The following is a 20347-nucleotide window of genomic DNA, read 5'->3' as shown; positions in this document are numbered from 1 at the left end:
CCTCAAGAGGGAGGCTGTCATCAGAAAGAAGGAGATCTGGGCACTAGTGGCAGAAAAAGTCAGTGCGGTTGGCAACACCCCCTGCACAACTAAGGACTGCAGGAAGAGGTGGGATGACTTGCACCTGCGAGTCCGCACCATCCTCTCTGCAAACAGGAGCCAGGCCATGGCAACTGGCGAAGGAGCAAGCTCTCCCATAAACCTGTCCCGGCGGGAGGACTTATGTGCAAGCCTGATCGGCATGGAGGCCATTGAAGGCATTGGTGAAATGTAGTGTGGCGCAACATCATCGGCAGAAGGAGGTGAGTGTCCTAAGAAAACACTGTGATGCATAGTCTGATGAGAGTCCACCAATGTATCTGTCTGAAGAGGCAAGCCATGCCCTAATACACACACATTCCAAGCCTACTTGGTGTCCGCAGCACAGATACATGCAGATGCCTGCAGCATACCTTACACAAACCACACTAAGTTGTTAATGACATTAGTCACACTGCATGCAGGCCACAACAAATATGCATGTCACATAGCATACGTCTGCCCCAACATGAGTGACCCCGACGGATGCCTGCATTACCTACCCATACAGCAAGCAACGTGATCATCCAAACTCCACTGCCTATTACCCTCTATTGTGTAGATGAGCAATTATACTAATGTATGCATGATGCTTCTCAAACCATCACTCATGCCATCCCTCTCTTCGACCCAAACAGGCTCAGATCATGATAGAGAGGCCAGGGACTCACCCCCACAGCCGACCACACCCCAGAAGAGGGCCCGGGATGAGAGCAACAGGCCTCCACCTCAAAAGCCCAACACAAGACTCGGCATGCACCGCAGAGGAAACCACCTCCATTTGCCACGGCACTGGTGCCGCCAAGGGCCGTCGACACTGAATCAACAACTCCAGTCACCCTGGCACAGGACACTTTGAAGCTGCACTCTCAGCAGAGAACAGTTCTGTCGGGGAGGTGGCAGCTACAGCTACAACACCCCTGGCTGAGGACGTGTGGGTGCCCGTGGCGGACGACTCCTCTGAACTGCCTGGCACACCAAGTCCAGCACCATCCCCGCAGCTCACATCCATAGACTCCGACAACGCCACCACCCCTGAGCAGTCTGGGGGGAGTACAACCAATGGTCCATGAGTCCCATAAGGGACCCAATAGAAATTGTGCATGATCCACAAGCACCCTCCACCTCCACAGGTGTACCAGAGGTGCTGCAGAGGCAGGAGGAGCTGACTGCCCTGGTGCGACAATTCGTAACTGACAATGCCCAAGCAAGGCAGGAGTGGCGCGAAAACACCACCTCTCTGGGCAAGATCATTCCCGATAGCACAACTAGACTGTTGGAGGAGGTATCAGCCCTGCAGCAGGTCCTCAGCCGTATCGCTGTTGCAATGGAGGCTGAGCGTCCGGCACCCCAAATGGAGCAGGTCGCCACCCCATCGTCCTCGAGCTCCACACAGACTCGCCCACTACGCAGGTCGACGCACACCCTGCGCCGCCCGGACATGCCACCACCAGGTGCAGGGAGTGGCAGGAAGTAGACTGGCCAGCCTGATGAAGGCAATAGATACTTGTTTGGACCTGTGTGGGGGAGTTGTGGGGTGAGGGTGAAGGGGGGAGGGTGTGTGGGTTAGTTGTGGGAGGAGGGGGAGGGGGTGAGGGTGTGTGGGGGAGTTGTGGGGGGAGGTGGAGAGGGGTGAGGGTGTGTGGGGGAGTTGTGGGAGTAGGGATGGGGTGATGGTGGTGGGGGGGGTTAGTGCACTTTCATCTTCATTGTACATTTCAATACACCGGTTGTGTGAAAGAAATATCTTGAGTGGACATTCATCATTGCGCATGTGCCATTTATTCATATACAGTGCATAGTGTACATGTACTCCCACACCCAGTGCCCTCTGTCCAACTATCATGTCACCCTCTGCATTCATGTGTGTCAGAAATATTGTGCAATCACTGACTGACGCACAGCACGTCCCTCCTGTGCATCGGCACTGCGATGATGTGCAGACACATCTTCTTCATCCCCTTCATCAACACCAGGTGGTAGCAGTTCAATGTCAGGGGGCAGAGCACGTTTCGTTGGATACACATATTGTGCAGCATGACACATGCCATGATGATCTTGGCCACCTTCTCAAGCCTGTAGAGGAGTGCCCTACCCGACCGGCTAAGGCAGCGAAACAGTGCCTTCAACAGGCCAAAGGTCTGCTTAATGACCACACGGGTACGGGTGTGGGAACAATTGTAGTCCTCCTTGTGCCTGCTCTGTTGGTTTTGGACAGGGGTGAGGAGCCACGGCTTCAAGGGATAGCCACTGTCCCCTGCATGGGAGCAAAAAAAAGGTATATGTCAGTCGACAGCTGTACTAGTCACACATGCCTGCATATTATCGTTGGTCACATGCACATGTCCCTGGTTGTATGCACGCCATTTTTAGGCCCCCAATGTGTCCTGTGCCATGGACTAATGGTGTGGATTGCATCTTCAAGATGATACACGGTGTGCACTGCCGTCTTGTTGCTCATACATTGTGTACGCATACAGCTGTGTTCGTGTCAAATTTGTGATGTGCTGTGTTCTGTAGGATTATCTGACTGGGAGCTTTGGCAGTAGGCTCTGCAATGCTAGGCATTCAGTGCTGATTTTTCCCATGGTGACATGCTGCATTCCTGTGGTTGTGGCGGCCCTTTGACAGTCAGTGGATTCCCTTGGTGGTTTTGTTCAATGCACTCCCATGGATGCTTGTCCTGTGTGGTGATTTGCTGGAGACAGCAACATAGTGCATATTCCCTGCATGTTGCTGGATGGTGTTACGGAGGGTAAGGTCTGCTGATGAGTGGTGCACGTGTTGTGGGATGTGGGGTGGTTTACTGTTTGTCATGTTGTGGTAGGTGTCGACCTTACTTCATTACTATGGGATTTGGGTGTCATGTTCTGTTTGGGATGGTTTGGGGCACAGTGTTTAGTGATGTGCGCATTGTGCTGTCACATCAACATTGACACCATGGTGGTGTGTGCATCTCTCCCCCCATTTCAGTGCCATGTGCCTGTCATGCAACCTACCAAGCAGCCAGGCACGTCGTCCAGGATGTCGCTCCATGTAGCGTGGTAGCGTGGAGTTCCGCAGTCATGAGTTGATCCGGGATATCGGGCACAACAATGTGTGATGATCTGGCTGGCGTCACATACCATCTGCACATTGATGGAGTGGTATTGCTTGCGGTTGCGGTACACCACCTCCATGGCATGCGGGACCACCAACTCCACGTGGTTGCAGTCGAGGGCACCTATACAATTTGGCATGCCTGCCAGTGCATGGAGGCCAACTTTTGTATAAAAAATCTCCTGGGGAGTCCATGGTAGGGATTTGTAGTCCCTTGTGTGCTTGAGGAGGGCATCCAGCACTTGGTTCAGAATGCGAGAAAATAAGGGTTGTGATATGCCATGCATGTGCCCCACTGTGTGCTGGTAGGTGCCTGTGGCAAGGAAGTAGAGCACCGACACTACCTTGAGAAGAGGGGGATGGCGGTTCGTATTTCAATGAGGCTGACAATGTCGGCATGTATCATGTCCACAATGGTGGTGATGGTGTCCCGGTCCAGACGGTACAGGGTGTGGGTCTGCTCAGGGGTTAGATTCAATGGACTGGCTCTGATGCGAGGGATTGGGGGCTGCCTGCGTGCTACTGCTGGCTGCACTGGTGGGGCATGTATGGCCTGTCTTACCCTCCTTCTCGTCCTGCATCTCCTCTGTGGTGCCTGCTGTTGCTGTTGTTGTTGTTGCTGGTTTAGCAATGCTAGCATGTCCTCCATCCCCAGTATTGCTACTACTATTGGAATCATCTTGGTGTGAGAAGGGGTGTGGTGTGTGGGTGTGCTCCTTTTGTCCTGGCCTAGATTCCATTGCCTCCACCTGTGCTGATTGTGTGCACCTGTGGCAGTTGGGAACACTGCACATAGCATTTTACGGTCGGTTCACGATGCCGGCATTACCTGTATCCCCTATTAGCGCCTTCATGATGCCATTATTTGCATGTCCGCCTGACTTGTGATTTCCTCTTTTTAGCGGCATGCCAGTATTGCCGGCATGATGGGCCGCGTGCACGCGCCCATGCCGCTATTAGAGGCACCGTTATTAGCGGTGCCTCTAATAGCGGGGTCTTAAGTCGGAATAGATAGGAGCGGTATGCTGGTAAAGGATTACCAGCATCGTTTTTCCATTACCTCCAACCTCGTAATGACCCCCAGTGTGGGCAATCTGAGGAGCTGCAAACTGAATTAAAGAAAGAAATTCTAGCAGTGTCTAACACATGTGGAAAATGGGCTGTGCTGACAGAAGAGAAAAAAATGGCCTGTTTTAAACTCAATTGTTAATTAAAGCCTGTTTACTTAGCAATATAAAGTGATCATGTTAGTGGTGATAATACACACACAGACATTTCACAGGTTTGTTTAATTCCAGACTCAAAGTAAGAAATTAAACAGTTTAAAACACATGGGATGGATTTGCAAGATCTCAGCAAAACCTGTCATTCCAGTTGCCAGCCATGAAACTCATCCAAGGAAGTGAGATACACCATAAATCCAGGACACATAGGTGCGAAGTGCCAGCTTGATAAACTTTGTATGGGACAGGACATTGAAAGTTCACATGCTCGTCAGACATTCGTCTGTGCTCCAGGCTGGGACAATAGCAGTCCTGGGACACTCACCTGTAAAGTGTGAAGGGGCTATAAAACCTTTAATTAAGACTGGAAACCCCCATGCCTGGAAGAAAATTGCAACTGCTTGCAGTTGGAGGAAGAACAAAAAAAAACAGAATCTGTTTGGGATGACGCTTCCAGTGGAACAGCCTTCCATGTTTGGAAAACATTCCCGCCATTGTATTCAATTACTTGGACGCAAGATTAGGAAGATGAACTAGATCAGAGTCACTGTTTCGTTTCTGGATATATCGGGTACTATTAGTGCCATTATGCGCACGGTTGCATCAGATAACTAAAAGAATGTGATATGAAAGGAAGGGGCAGTGAGGAAATGGAAAGAAGAAAAGAGAGTTATAATGTGTGCTGTATATACAATAGCATAAAAAATACATTATTGTGTTGGATGATGATGTCTCATTGCATAAAATACAACATGTAGAGGACAGCAAGAAAACGTCATTCACAAAAATCAAGAGCAGGATGCATATATTACCCGTTGTAGGGGTGACTGCTACCAGCCTTTGCAACCAGTCATATGCATCATTCAAAAAGTAGTTGAAGAGGCTGAGCAACACACTGCTGTCCTTTTTTCTTTTGGATTGTGAAGTCCCCTGCACCCTGACCATTTGGATGAACTTAACTGGGCCCACTGTATCCTAAAATAGATTAAATAGCATGTGTACAGTATATAATCCCAGTTTAAGTAAAAAGTCCAAGAGATAGACCGTGTCTACAAAATGGGAGACTGTCATCAGGCTGACATCCCAGGAACAGAATCTCTTTATGAAGCTGAAAATCAGGGGAAACCTAAGGCATTACACAATCATACCTGAGCCCTGATGAAATGTTGTGATCACTCCTTAACATTATTGCCATTATTCCCATTATTGGATTACAGCTAAAAGAAATTTGCCAAAGATCTCAGAAACTGCATCTATAATGAGCGGAACTGATAGTTCAGCGAGTGGCCCTTTTTGTACTTGGGAGCAATGCCTGTGATTTTCCAGGAGGATGGAACTTTTTCTGTTCGTATGTTTGCATTTAAGATGTTCAGCAGGAATGGACCCAGGCCTCTAAGATCAATATAAGTAGGTTATCCAAACATGTCTGCAACTTCCATTGATTGGTTAGGATCTGGATCATAAACAAGTAAATGCAGTTTTGCTAAGCTGCCTACTGTGGGATCTGGTCCACATCGCAGTGGGGTAACTATGGTCGCAGGTCAGTGCAATGTACACATTTCCCAAAAAATATATAAGGAACACCGAAATATAAATAGGTTGATTCATGGAATTATTTGCGTGAAAAACGCAGATTTGCGCGACTTTCTGCCCGAAAATCCCTATACTTCACACAGGGATTTTCGGCCAGAAAGGCGCGCAAATCTGCCTTTTTCACGCAAATAATTCCATGAATCAGGCTGAAAATCTGAGAAATCAAGTGGTTCTGAAAACCATTTCTTTAAAAGCGGTGTAATAGCTGCCTATTTTAACAGGTGTGAAACCAATCTTGAAGCTAAACATATGTTATCCAGACCTTGAAGTAAAGCTCAGTGTCAGTGTCAAGCAGATCCAAAGAAAACCAGAAGTGTTTTTCCCAAACATCAGGCACAATTGTGGCTTAGCTAGTGGGAGAAAATTCTAGAGGCTAATGACAGATGTTATGTTTAACTATGATTGATCAAGTAAGGTGACATCAATAACAATGGAAGATAAAGTTATCGAGAGCACAGAGCTACATTATTCTATATTTAACTAAACATGAACAGCGTGCTGAATTTCTGTATTTTGCATTTTAAGTGGGCTGTAGTGGTATACATTACTATTTTCCATTATATAAATGGTGTCAATGGTTTACAGTGTTCTGGGATCATGTCAAATATGGTCTGTAGGCGCAGAAAGCTTAAATTTGGGCACCTTCAGTACCTGTGGGGTGGTTTAAAGAGCTAGGACTCCTCATCTCTGAGTTATAGCTTTTCTTGACACAAGTAGACGCCATACTCGCTAGGTACAGGGAAGCTTCTTTATTTCATCAGGTTTCAGGTCAAACCAGTTCTTGTCAAGGAGCGTGTTGCGCAGACATGTACCTGTTGGATTTCTGGGGTGGGCAATTGTGGGCTGATCCGGAGTCCAGGTTTGGGTCCGATGTCAGGCAGAAGCAAGGAACAAAGCACTGTCAGATCCCCGGCTTTTGATACCAGGAAGTGGAAGTGCTCCACTCCCTGCTCCTCAGGTAGTCACTCCATCCACTATAGGAGCAAGGACAGTGTAAACACTAAGTGGATGGTTGATGCTGCTTGGAGGCCAGATGCAACTGACCAAGGAGATGACAGGTCAGGATGGAGAACAGCAGCACAGCAGGTGAGGTACCGGAACAAGCGAGGGGCTATGTAGACTAGTAACCCAAGATGTTCAAAGAGCAGGCAGAATGAATAATAAGGGTGGAGAGAGTCAGAGCATGGATGCATGGAAAAGGGAAGGCAGAGTGGACCAAAGGACTGGGTCCCAGACCAGGAGAAAGTGGAAGCACAGGCAAGGGCAGACACAGGATGAGTTGCCACGTAATTAAGAGGGTCTCCGGCTATGCTTTGTAGATGCTGGCATGGAAACAAGGCTGGCGTAACCCTGTGAACGAGTAGAACTGCAGTGGGTAATGCGCATTTTGAGTGTTTCTTAATCCATGTGGGGTGATCTCGCTTGGTGCAAATCAGGATGAATGATTAAGCAACAGTACTTTAAAACGGTATTGTACGATCGGATCGAAAAAAAGGTCTGACCGTACACTACGACTGAAAAATGCTACTACCAAAGGTTCGAGCACCAAAAGTTTGAACCTTTGATGGTAGCATTGCAGGTAAGTAAAACAAAAAAAATGTGTGGTATAGTGAGCAGGGTGTTGCAGGGGACACACCCGCAAAAAAAAAAAACGGGGCTGCAGGGGTGTCCCCCGCAACCCACCGCTCACTATACTGTGAAGTGTAGTGAGCGGTGGGTTGCGGGGGAAACCCCTGCAGCCCCGGTAGTATGTAAGCGTGTTCGCATGAGAAAGGTGCAAACTTTTGGTAGTTCGCACCTTTCTCATGCGAACATTCCGGCTGTGGCAAAATCATTCGTGGTCGGGTCACTTAGCATCTTTGAAAAGTGCTCAAGCTAACCCTGGTGTACACATTGATCAGGTTCCTTCAATGCCTTTTCATTTTCTTTGCAGCTAATAAGACACTTTCTTCATTCCTTATAATTTTATATTTTTGTATTAGTATTTTGGAATTTTGGATTGCAATTGTTTCTTTACATTAAATAAATGATTTTTTTTAACGTAGAACTTACATTACCTTCTCTTTGAACAGTGGTGCATTGCCACATATACAGTAATTCAGTCTAACGTATATTTGATCAGGTTTTGATTGGAAATAAAAATGTAAACAAGGGCAGAGAAATAGAAAAAGTACAATATTAATCCTTTTACAGATGAGTAACAGTTGTTTTACCTTTTAGGCTCACTGGGCCTCATTACGAGCACAATGTAGTGGGAAAAATAGCAGTAAAGTAACAGTGATGGAACTAAACCTAGAACCCTCTTAACTGCCAATTTACCATCACTTTACACCCACTTTACCACACCGCCATTCTACGAGTTTTAACTTGAGGTAAAGGCTTCACTTCACTTCCAAAAATCATCAGATTTACCATGGCCGAATTCCCACTTATAGTATAACTGAAGAAATCCCTATGGACTCCAAAAATGGGGATTAACACCTCCTTGCCACCACTTGTAATCCAATGTAATCCAATGGTAATTCCACGAGATCGAGTGTTGGTAATGGTAAATGATTTGGGCAGTAATTCTGAGAATGTTCCCCTCCCGAATTACCGCCAAACTCGTCCAACTATATCTACTATGTTGCACAACAGAAATTCACAAAGACCATTTTTAGAATTCACTCTAACCTACCTGTGATTGGAGCTAGCTGTGTCATCATCCTGGGTGCCATCAATATCCTCTTCACACCTGCAGAGTGTGCAATCAGATGTTAGTGTTATGCTGTCAGTAATTTCATTATCGCCGCTGCAGCCAAACAAGTCCAATGCCACATTGACGGATTTGATTTTTTAAATCTGACAAGTAGTTTGAATTGTGGAATTCATCGATCTTTAAAAAAATAACTTGTACCTTGCTCACTTTTTCTTCTGTAGCGCACTATGGATCACGGCACTTTACAGAATGGCAACAGCAATTGACTATAGTTGACTAAATAGGCTTTTTTTTATATTTACATCGGACACTCAAGATTTGCCATTCACAGCAATGTGTAAATGAAAAGTCTAAAATGAAGCACATGTTATCTTCTAGGTAAAAGTAGAGTTAAAAAAACATCCGTCTTTTCTAAGGTCATTGTAGCAGCAAAATCAAAACACAGAAACACATAGAAAGGAAAAGATATACGATTTAGGATCATGCTTCAGTGACTTACAGCAGAGTTTATAAAACCTTAAAATACCCACCCAAAAATATGTATAAAAAAGAAAATGTTGATTTAAACAACATCTGATACAAATTAACGTTTTGCAAGTATCTTCATAAACCATCAGAAAAGTGTGTTCCAACTGTACAGGCTTATTATGTCTATGTTTGATTAATATTTGAGTTGTCTCGATATGAGTTAATTATGTGTTACAAATGTACATTTCTCCGCAACAACTTTCCAAAGAGTTCATTTGAGAACAGATTCACAGTACATGATTGGAAATCAAAAAATGTATAATATGTATAATTTACAATTGATCATTTATAGAAGTCCTGCTCGAATTTACTGCATACACAGCAACCAAAGAGTGTACTCCCGCCTGGTGGAGAGTGTGAGCATCGCCACCAGCAATGCTGTCCTCACGCTGGGGGAGGGACTGAGCGGCAGGGCCCGCCACACCAAAGGCGAGCGGTGCCCCCGCCTCGAAGTGTGCGCGGCCTCTGCCTCTGCCATGCGGCGCGTTCGTCGCTCCAGACAGCAGGAAACGGCTTATGGTGAGCTGCCACAATAAACTGGGAAGTCTCCCACCTGAGGGAGAGGGAGCGGCGTGGCCACCACAGCCACAATGAAATAAATTGCTCTGCTAGGGCAGAATGGGCGACGCGCATGCTGCCATAAAAGGAATAATGAATGAAGCTTCTGCCTGGGGGAGACAGGGCTGCACCCAGCGCAGGAATACAAAAAAGGGTACTCCTGCCTGGGCGAGCAGAGGCAGCGAGCACCCTCAGCATGGGAACCACCCGCAGGCCTCCTGCATGGGGGAACCGGACACCCATAAATCTCCTGCATGGGGAACAGGAAGCGACTGGGCCATCATCACACGACTGCACAAGGAAGTCTCCTGCCTGGGGGAGGACAGCGGCTTGTGCCGCAATAGTCATAAACCCCTGCCTGGGGGAGTAAAGCAGCCCATGTTCCAACGCAAGTACCATCTGTGAAGCAAGGGGAAGACCTGAGCACTGCATGGCCCTGATCGCTGCAAGTGCCAATCCCTGCAGCAGGGAGCCTCAACAGTGGTAGCAAGTAAGAACTCCCGCCTGACGGGGAACCTGGCCATGGGTCTTGCCGCTGCCATTCAGTGGTTCCTCACTTGGTGAGGGATGGGAGGAGAGGGTCCTTCCTTGGCCTCTAAAGGGGCCCAAAAGACTCCAGACTATGGTCTCCCACGAAGGGACTAACACCACTCAGACCCATTGCAGGACCACCCTACAGTAGACAGGCAAGAAACCTGCTGACAAGACGACAGACGATGTGGTCCCCGGTATCCCCAGGTGCGCCTTTGCCAGCTAGTGGAAGAATTTCCATCATGGGCGAGCTGACACAGAGGGACTGCCCTGAGACCTTCCTTCTGCCAATGTGGCCCGGTACCACCGGTGTGCTTTTCTGACCAGTGGGGCCAACCCCACTTCCATATCAGACTAATAAAGCTTGTAGTAACCAAGCACATAGGCATATTACACCCCAATGTATATATGTGCCCAAGTGTATACCAGAACAAGGAGGTAAGTTGGTAATGCAGTGACACCGCAAAAGTAATATGTGGGTACAGTAGTATCTGTAGAACAGCTTGACATCAATACTGGCCAGAACCGCAAGTGAAAAAGGGAGTGAGCATCGCCCTTCACAAGACTTTGAACTTAACCGCCCAACCCCTGGTAGTGCACTCTTGTACCTAGTGTGTACAGTAGCATGCCTAACAGAATGTGTAGATCTGAGTTCCAAGATGACACACAAGGTCAGCGTGAGCGCTAGCAATTGTTGTAACACATGCCATCTTAAATGTTCATCATTTCTTTGTCTTTACCCTCGGCATGGGATGTTGTAACGTGTGCATGAGTGCCGTGGTTGGTGTACAGTCACATGTTGGGGCCACGTGTACAGACACATGGCCCGCACTAATAAAGGTGCAGGGCGGTCTCCCGCTCGGCAGTTGCAGTAATACACTAAAGCAGTGTCCGTGTGTTTATTCAGGCGCAGCGTCCTGCAAGCGCCATGGGCCCGCAGAGCCACTCCACCAGCTGGGGCATCAGCATAATGGCTGGGACAGAAGACCCCGGTCCCCCGTAACAGGCCGCAGCACTAACATACCATATTTTTTGTTATAACTTGAGGCCCGCTCACGGTCAAAAATGTTATCTGTTCCCCGGGTCTGGTGGTTGTATGGAGGATAGTGCCCTAGGGGGCTGGACATCGGGTTGTTCCCCTATTGGGAACAGGACGTGGAGGCATGGGATCATGGAGGGATCAACCACACATTCCGAATCAAAGTCTAATGCTTTACTCTGCTCTCAAATCCCACTGTAATTGTGTGGGGGAGTTCGAAGTGAGGTCTGAATATTTGTAAGTCACCTCATTTTTTAAATTCCTACAAACATGAAATTCAATATTCCTTTTCTTTCTAACCAGCCTCGACAAAGTCCCATGCTTGTGTCTTGGAGTAGAGAGTGGGGTGGCCACGAGGGTTCGATTTCACCATATGCTATGTGAAGTTATGCTCTGGGGAGGTGGGAGGGAAAGTCCTGGACTATCCCACCATGCTCCGTCCTCTGGCAGGGCACAGCCACACGAGACCAGCCGTGCCATTTTCCACTTTAAGAGGATTTGTGGTTTGTAAATCTCAAAGATGGTCTGTAGTACCCTTGCAGTGCGAATTTATTAAGAGTCAAAATTCAGAAAGGCCAAATCCATTTTAAAATATTCTGTAGAGAACACAAGTCCCATCAAGAGCATCGGCTCAACCGTAGAGGTGGCCGGAGAGCTTGCACATGGGAAGTCCTCCTAGCACTTGGGAAACATAATTCTATGAATACAAAAAAGGAAGCCATACCTCGAAAAGGCTTGGTCTGCAATGCTGTGCTCCATGGCAAACCCACAGGGCGTACAGCCAGCTCAAACCAGGCAATACCACTGCACTGACCAAGAGGAGGTAGCAGATAAAGGAATGAGGCAACACAGGCTGAAGACAAAGACCGGAGAGAGCTGGCTAGAAAGAGATGGAGAGGTGCAGAGATGCATGAGGAGGTGGAGGAGGAAGACTGGGGAGAGTTAGTTGGAGAGAGCAGAAGAGTTAGAAAGAACGATGTTGGAGATACCATCAAGGGAAAGGAGAAGTGGGATATAGAGAAGGAGGTCAGAGGTACTATCAAGCGAGAGCAGATGGGGGATGTGGAGAAGGTGGCCGTAACTAATATTAGGGGAGAGAAGGAGTATCTTAAGGAGGAGGGTGGCAGCAACACCAGTAGGGAGGTGAAGGTGCATCCTAAGGAGTAGGCTGGTAGTAATAAGGAGTGTTGAGTAGACATCCAGGAGGCAGGAGAAGAAGCTGGTGGACAGGAGAGAAGAATCACCAGACAGGAGGACTGAGAAAGAGACCATGAATGGCTAGAGGAGAGGAATTAAGAAGGCCAAGCATATGAGCCCAGGGTCTGTGAGGAGTAAGTTAAATGGGGCTGGGGTGTTATGAGAAAGTTGCGTGGTGTTGAGGAGGCACAGACAGAGGTGAAGCCATGGCAGAGTGAAGGAGATAGAGTCCCTTAGCCATAATACTATTATTATTATTATCTTTATTGTTTTTGGTTTTTTTACAAACCTTTACAAAATCTTTTATCTTTTTCATAAGAATCAATCATTTACAAGTTTCTAAAACACACATTTTCAATCAATTCAATACTAGTATAAAATACACTTTTTCCTTAAGAGTTGGTCATTTTTGATTTTCTAAAACGCAATTTTCTAAACAATTCAAAACCAACATTAAATACATTTTTCCTTAAAAATCAATCATTTACAAGTTACTAAAACACAACTTTCAAATCAATACAAAATCAACATTAAATATCCGTCTCCTTAAAAGCAATCATTTACAAGTTACTAAAACACAACTTTCAAATCAAAACAATACCAACCTTAAATCTATTTTTTAGAACATAATAGTATACTAGAAACTATACCACATTTAAAACCTTAAACCTCTAATCATTTCATTTTTTCTTTTTATACTTTTAAAAGCTTTTTAGATGGCAACATTTGTCATGATATCTAGGTGTACTCAGCTATTTATGAAATTATTACGATAATCTAGATTGAACTCAGGTTTCAGGAAACATTGCATACTATTCTCAGAAATTCACTGATGCGTATTTTCAGTATCGTTGAGTTTCCATGCATCATCTCATACCATAAGTTTTCCCTATTAACATTCGAAGTATCATTTACAAACTTGGAAAAGTATTCTATTTGTGGTTTCAATAAACTAGGGCATATCAGTAACAGATGTATTAGCGTTTCTTTCGTTCCTGATATTTCACAGTATCTACAGGTTTTAAAAGTCACATCATTATTCGTTCTGATACTCTGTATTTCATAGGTATTCAGTACATTGAATCTAAATCTCATCGTAAAATTGCGGAAAGATCTAGAGGGCTATTTCATTAAGTATTTTTCCAGAACTCCATACCATTTCCAAAAGGATATCACTTGATGATATAGTGTTGAATTCAATATCACCACGTTGTTCTCTAGCCAATCATAAGCTTTTATTAATTCTTTTACTTTCTGGGGATTTTTCAGTAGGGTCTCGTTTATAAGGCCTAGATCCCGTAGTTTCGAATCACATATTTCTTTTAGTTCTTTCATGAAAACACCCTCTAGGTCATTTCCTAAACATTGATACATTGTATTATTTTTACCAAGGATACATTTTCGCAATAATAGCATCTTTTTCCGATATACAATACTTTTCAGTGACGTTAGGCCCAATTCATATCTTACAAAACTTTACGCCATATACAAGCTTCAACTGTTTTCAAATGTGGTATCAGATTATTTGAACAAAGTTCAAGACCATAAGTCAGTCTTGGAATGGCTTTAGTGCGATAAAAAAGAATACATGCGCTTAATGTGAACTTGCCATATTTCTTTTCAATTATCATCATTTGATTAGCAATACCCACAGCCTTCCTTTTAAGCTCCTTTATCATATAGCTAAGTGTGTATATTTACTCGTATAGGTACATCCTAGATATCTGAGGACAGCTTGGTTTTTTATTTTTACACCATCACAAAACATTACCAAAGAATCTTGTTTTAAAGATTTCACACCAGTATGAAAAATCACAGTTTTGTTTGGGTTTACCATCAGTTTCCTTTCTTGTATAAAATTTACAAATGTGTTCATCATCCTCTGTAGACCTACTTTCGTGCCATCAAATAACAAGAAGTCGTCTGCATATGCTATCCATTTTATGGAGAGCTTGCCTATCTTTGGTGAGACCAGGCCACTCACATCCATAATTTTTCCTATCTGAGAGACATAGAGATTGAATAAAGTCGCTGATAGTCTACAAACCTGTCTTAAGCCATTATTTGCTTTTATTTTTTCTGATAATTTGCCTCTATTATTTAAGCGCACTTTCAATACCGTATCGGAATATAGCATAATTATTAGTTCTAGTAGACCTTTTTCCATTCCTAAGTTATCCAGGGTTCTCCATAACATTCCTCTATCTACTTTATCAAACGCCATGGAAAGGTCCATTGATGCTATGTACAGTGCATGATTATATTTTACTTTGGCCTTAGCTTGTAGACTGGCTACTATCAAGCCTCCTATTTCAGTTCCCATGGCTTGTCTAAAGCCTATTTGTCTCGGATCTAGTATATTGTTATTCTCGATCCAGATATTGATTTCTTCCAATACCATAGCTGTGAAAATTTTTGATTCCACATCTGATATCATTATGGGTCAATAGTTTAGAGGGCTTAAACGATTTCCCTTCTTAAAAATTAAGATTACATATGCCATTTTCCAGGAGGTTGGGATTTGTTTGGTTTCTATAATCTCTTTAAACAAGCAATGTAGAATGTTAGCCCATAAATCAATATTATATTTTAAGGTAATATTGTATAAATTATTTGGGCCCGGAGTGGTTGAGGATTTAACTTTTTTATATACATTGCAATCTTCTTTACAGAGATATCCAAATACCATGTCTGATTACACTTATAGATATCCATCATTTCAACCTCTGAGCTCATATATAAGTCTTCAAAATAGGTTACCCATACATCTCCTGCAATCGGGTTTAAAGAAAGTTGCATTTGCGTAATTTCAGTGCCATTAATCAATGCCCAAGTTTTCCTTGTATTGCAATCCTTCATGGCTGCCAACATGGCTTCGCCGTCTTTTTGTGCCATGTGTGAGCGATATGATATTATCCAATTTTTGTATTTCTGTTTGCATTGCTTAATTTTTTTGGGTGATTTCATCTGTGTTACCCTTTAATTTTTTAGGCTACGCACCTCTTTACACAATTGCGCCTTTCTTTTTTTTATATCAAGGTCAAAGACATGAGCATTTTTAGTTACAGGTATTTGTTCATATGTTTTCTTTACATTACATTTCTCCAGTGTTTCTTGTATATAATCCTTAAAAACCTCACCAGAGTAAGTAGACATTTTCCATTCCATCGGGAAAGACATATAATCCTGTATTAGCAAAAAGTTTACCTTTTCGAGGTTATTTGGTGTCCATTTTACTCTGTTACCTGCTGTATTTATTTCTATATGCATATCCCAATCTTCTCCATTCACATTTTTTTTTGTTCCAAGGCATCTGTATTGATATCATTGCATGATCACTTTCCTTACAGCTTTGCACTTTCATTTCACAGTTATTTACAAAAAAGTGGTTACTGGCTATTATGTAATCTAAAATAGAGCTAAGTCCTCTGGCTTTCCAGGTTGGCTGTGTGCTATGTATAAGTTGCAAGCCCCAACTTGATGCAAAATCAATCCAGAGACTGCCTCTATATCGTTTACTGAGGGCTACTACCGAGTTGGGGTTTATAGATGTAAGTGTCCATGTGGTATCTGAATTTCCTAAGTCACAATCTGCATTCAAATCACCTGCCAATACAAGCGCACCCATATGGTAGAGCTCTAACCAGGCCGTGATTCTATCATTTAACACCTCCAAGACATCAATCAGTTGATCATTTGAGTGACTGGCTACATTTCAATATATGTTTACTATCAAAATATCTATTTCCATTTGAATTGCTCGTATTTTAAATGTGCCAATTATTATGCTTTCTGACATTTGTTGATTAGTTATCATAGTAATATTAGTATCCGATTTGTACGCCAAGATCAATCCCCCACTAGGTCGAACTATTGTTCCTTTGATCGCTTTACAGTTGATAATTCCGTACCCATCCCACAGCAAGTTGTTAGTTGCCCATGTTTCCTGTAATAACACAAAGTCAAATTCTTCCAGTTGACTCACAATATTTTTATTTGCCACAATATGTGAGTAACCCCTTGTGTTCCAGGAAACTAAACTAAATGGGGTCCTTTTGTCAAAGTGATATTTTTGCCGATTTCAGATTCTCTATGGAGTCTTGCAGCGATATGGCAAGTGACCTCCATTCCTGCATGTCAATCAACTGAGACCTAGCAATTTCTGTTACTATGCTATCTTGCATTTTTGTCAATAATGATTGTATTCCCAGTCTGTCGGTGCCATATCCTGCTGCTTCTTGTCTGCTAAACTCTTGTTTTCTTAAACCATCATCCCCTTGTGTACATTCTTGATACTTTTGTACATCAAAACCCCTTTTCTGTAGAGCACCTGCCTCTTTCAGTATTAGAGCTCTCACTAATGGAGATGTTATGATTAATCTGACATAATCATACCTTTCATTGTGTATGAAATCCACAAGCTGGATATCTGAAGTTGTTATTAAACTTAATTCTGGTATCTCCCCAAATAAAGATAGCAGGTAAGATCTATTGAGAGATCGTGGGCCACCCTCTTCAAACACATAGTAAATTATTATACTCGGTTCCTTTGAAAAAGCCGGTCTTTTTAAATTTGGTATGGATGATACCTTATGCTCTTTATTCCAATGATTCGAGTCATGTGTGACACCTGATAACAACCCCTCCTTTTTATAGTCTAAATACTGATGGTTCATGTCATTAAGCTGTGGATCTTTATCTTGCATTAGATCGTCAGTTTTTGGTAATTGGCGATTAGATTCATTACATTTTTGATGTATTAATTCCTCCACCAATGTACTTAAGTCTGTTTTATTTAATTGGATGGCTTTATTTGTATCAAGGGTAGCCTTCGCTGAGTCAGTGTCTATCTTTTTCTGCAATTTTATCGATCTCGCTTGTTCTTGAGTGATCGAATTATTCTCACCTATTGCTCCATCTTCGGGGGTAAATTACTTCCATTCCTTTTTTGAGTATTTCCCTTTGCAAAGTGTATGAGACATGCAGCGAGCTATTTGGATCTTGGTATTTTTGTTTCAATAAGTTTTCTATGATTAAACTTATTGCATCGCTGCTTAGTTGCGTATCTTTCAACATATGCTCCTTGGGGTCATCAAATGGTACCTTTAGTTGTTTAATTGCTTGTGTCTCCTTCGGGTGAGCTAATGAGGCTAATATCTCTTTCGATTCTTGCAGTGTATTGGAGTTCAACAATGGCTTGCTGGCTAACAACTCAGGATTATTCATTAACACAGGTGTATTAGGTCTCGATGGAGCATCTGGGTTTTTAAATATGTCAAAGATATCTTGGATTCCTCTCTCTACGGCTCTAAGATTACTATCAATCCTTTCCGATGTTACTTTATTTTTCAGAACCACTGAGAGCAAGGAAGATCCTTCACTGTAACTAGATTCAGCAATACCATCATTTCCAGTATTGCTGACAATCTCTATTTCTTTGACTATCTTATTCTTTGTTTTGTCACTAGATGTATTTTTTTCCTGATCTTTCTTACTTTTGTCTGTTGCCTGACAATCAGGCCATGCCTTACGTATGTCCATATTTCTCAAGAATTGTCTTGAGGATGTGTTGTTTGCTTTCGCAGCTTTGGCCTGTTTTTTCCTTTGCTTTTTTTCTTTCCTTTTTGAAGTTTTTTCTACAAACATAGAGTTGTCATCATCACTTATTTCGGTTACAGTGGTAGGATTGTTACTAACCGCTTCTATCGATTCACTGGTTTCTATCACAATTACCTCCATGTTGGGCTCTGGTGTCTTGCCATTGTCTTCATTTTGTAAGGGTATCTTAATAGTCGATACATTAGATTTTGTCACCTTACAATTTGTTTCATTACCATTATTGAGTTCTCTGTCTATGCCTTCAATTCCAGTATATACTTCTTTATTGATAGGTATCGAGTTTTGCGTTTTATCTGTTACCTCACGTCGTGCCTTGTTCATTAATTCATTGATGAAGTCCGGTAATGCTATAAATGCCATTACCATTTCATTTAAGAGATTTGTTTGGGATTTCAATTCAGCTAGTATTAATAATTGCGTTTGCGTTTCGTTACTTGTGGTCTGTGTTGTGTCAGTATGGTTCGTTTTCTCTAAATCATCCAACATATTTTTGTCTATGTGTTGTGACATCTCCAACAAGGAATTATCAATAGTGTGAAAAACTTGGGGTGTATCAACATACTCCCTATTTCCATTAGCCATTTTTTCAATATTATTTCCCGGGTCAACGTTCAATTGGAAGCTATTTGTATCACCATCTTCTACAAACAATGATTGCGAACTTTCAATTAGTTCAGTGTTAGTTCCCAGCTCTTGGGCTTATCTATCCATTCTTTGTTCTAAAGAACACTGAATTGCGCATTCAATAAGCTCGTCAGTTAAGTACGGTGAGCCTAAGTGACTCGCAGCAGCAGCACGGGCTACACTCATCCTAGTGGTCATTTGCTTTGTAGGCGGCACTATTGTTAAATGTTGCTTACTTATCACCGCTTTTTTTACACTAATTTTTGTCTCGACACCACTTCTTAAGCCACTTCTTACGTTCAGCTAGGCAGTGGCTAGCACTATGTTTGTACTTAAATAGAGAACTAGCATTCAAAACTCCAAAGTTTCTTACCTAACCCACAGCCCCACAGACTAAACAGGCGAAACAGGCCACTTGAGAGGCCACTTGCTGAGGCACGCGCGCTGATGGCGCGCGGCCTTGTATTTTTATGGTGTCCTCTCCTTCTGTGGGCGTGGCCTATAACAACAGATAAGAATCTATGTTATTATTATAAATATATTCTTTCTATACATAGAAAAGGTTTTCTTAATATATAATCACCAAGTTCTTGTCACGTGATTGCACAAACGTAGTATTCTATCTTCCTGAAAATGAAGAAACAATCATGTAGAGAGTTGAGTAGAGATCCCAGGCGAAACAGGCCACTTGAGAGGCCACTTGCTGAGGCGCGCGCGCTGATGGCGAGCGGCCTCGTATTTTTATGGTGTCCTCCCCTTCTGTGGGCGTGGCCAAGTTCTTGTCACGTGATTGCACAAACGTAGTATTCTATCTTCCTGAAAACGAAGAAACAATCATGTAGAGAGTTGAGTAGAGATCCCAGGGGAAACAGGCCACTTGAGAGGCCACTTGTTGAGGAGCGCGCGCTGATGGCGCACGGCCTCGTATTTTTATGGTGTCCTCCCCTTCTGTGGGCGTGGCCATGTTCTTGTCACTTGATTGCACAAACGTAGTATTCTATCTTCCTTATGCGGGCTGGAGAATTTCACTTTTGGGTTGTTGTCGATTTCCCACAGGCCTTCGTTAAAGCCCTTCCTTTTATTGGGCTTTGCGTATCGCTCTTTGTTCGGCAAATACGGGAAAATATCCTTAGGCCCCAAATAAGCAGTCTCATGAGTACCAAAAAAGAAAATTGGCATTTTATTTGTCGGAGGCTTTACGGCGCCATCTGCCACTTCATTGACCTACTAGAGCTGCTGCTGCTGTTTCCTCTGCTGCTGCAAACAGCCGCCTCAGTTAATAACGCACTCTCCGGCCAACCCGCCCTGGGGACACCCTTAGCCATAATACTATTGTGCATCGTTGAGGAGGTAAACAAGGTTGGGGTCTTGGAGCATAGTGGCAGGACCCTGATACAAGGAGGTGGCAGGAGGACTCCAGCTAAGCCTGACATTTGGTGGGTGCTTCCTAGCTTCTTGGTAGTCATTCTGGGAATTTGTGCTAACTGCTATCCATACTAGAGACTACATTGCTGCAGGCCATATGTGCAGGCTGAGGCACACGTGCGTCATGGGAGACCC

The 20347-nt window shown here is 43.7% G+C and overlaps 1 protein-coding gene across 1 annotated transcript in view; it reads right to left on the bottom strand.

Moving 5' to 3' along the window:
• FAM13C (family with sequence similarity 13 member C) overlaps positions 1–20347 on the bottom strand; it is an 835708-nt gene that overhangs the window by 738448 nt on the left and 76913 nt on the right. Inside the window, exon 2 of the mRNA XM_069611221.1 lies at positions 8671–8727. Coding sequence (XP_069467322.1) covers positions 8671–8727 — 57 coding nt within the window. The remainder of the gene's footprint in view (positions 1–8670; positions 8728–20347) is intronic.

This window comes from Ambystoma mexicanum, chromosome 8, assembly GCF_040938575.1.
Source record: "Ambystoma mexicanum isolate Mex_15411 chromosome 8, UKY_AmexF1_1, whole genome shotgun sequence".
NCBI lineage: Eukaryota > Metazoa > Chordata > Amphibia > Caudata > Ambystomatidae > Ambystoma > Ambystoma mexicanum.
The sequence above is the reverse complement of the archived record's forward strand: the minus strand, read 5'-3'. Positions and strand labels throughout refer to the sequence as shown.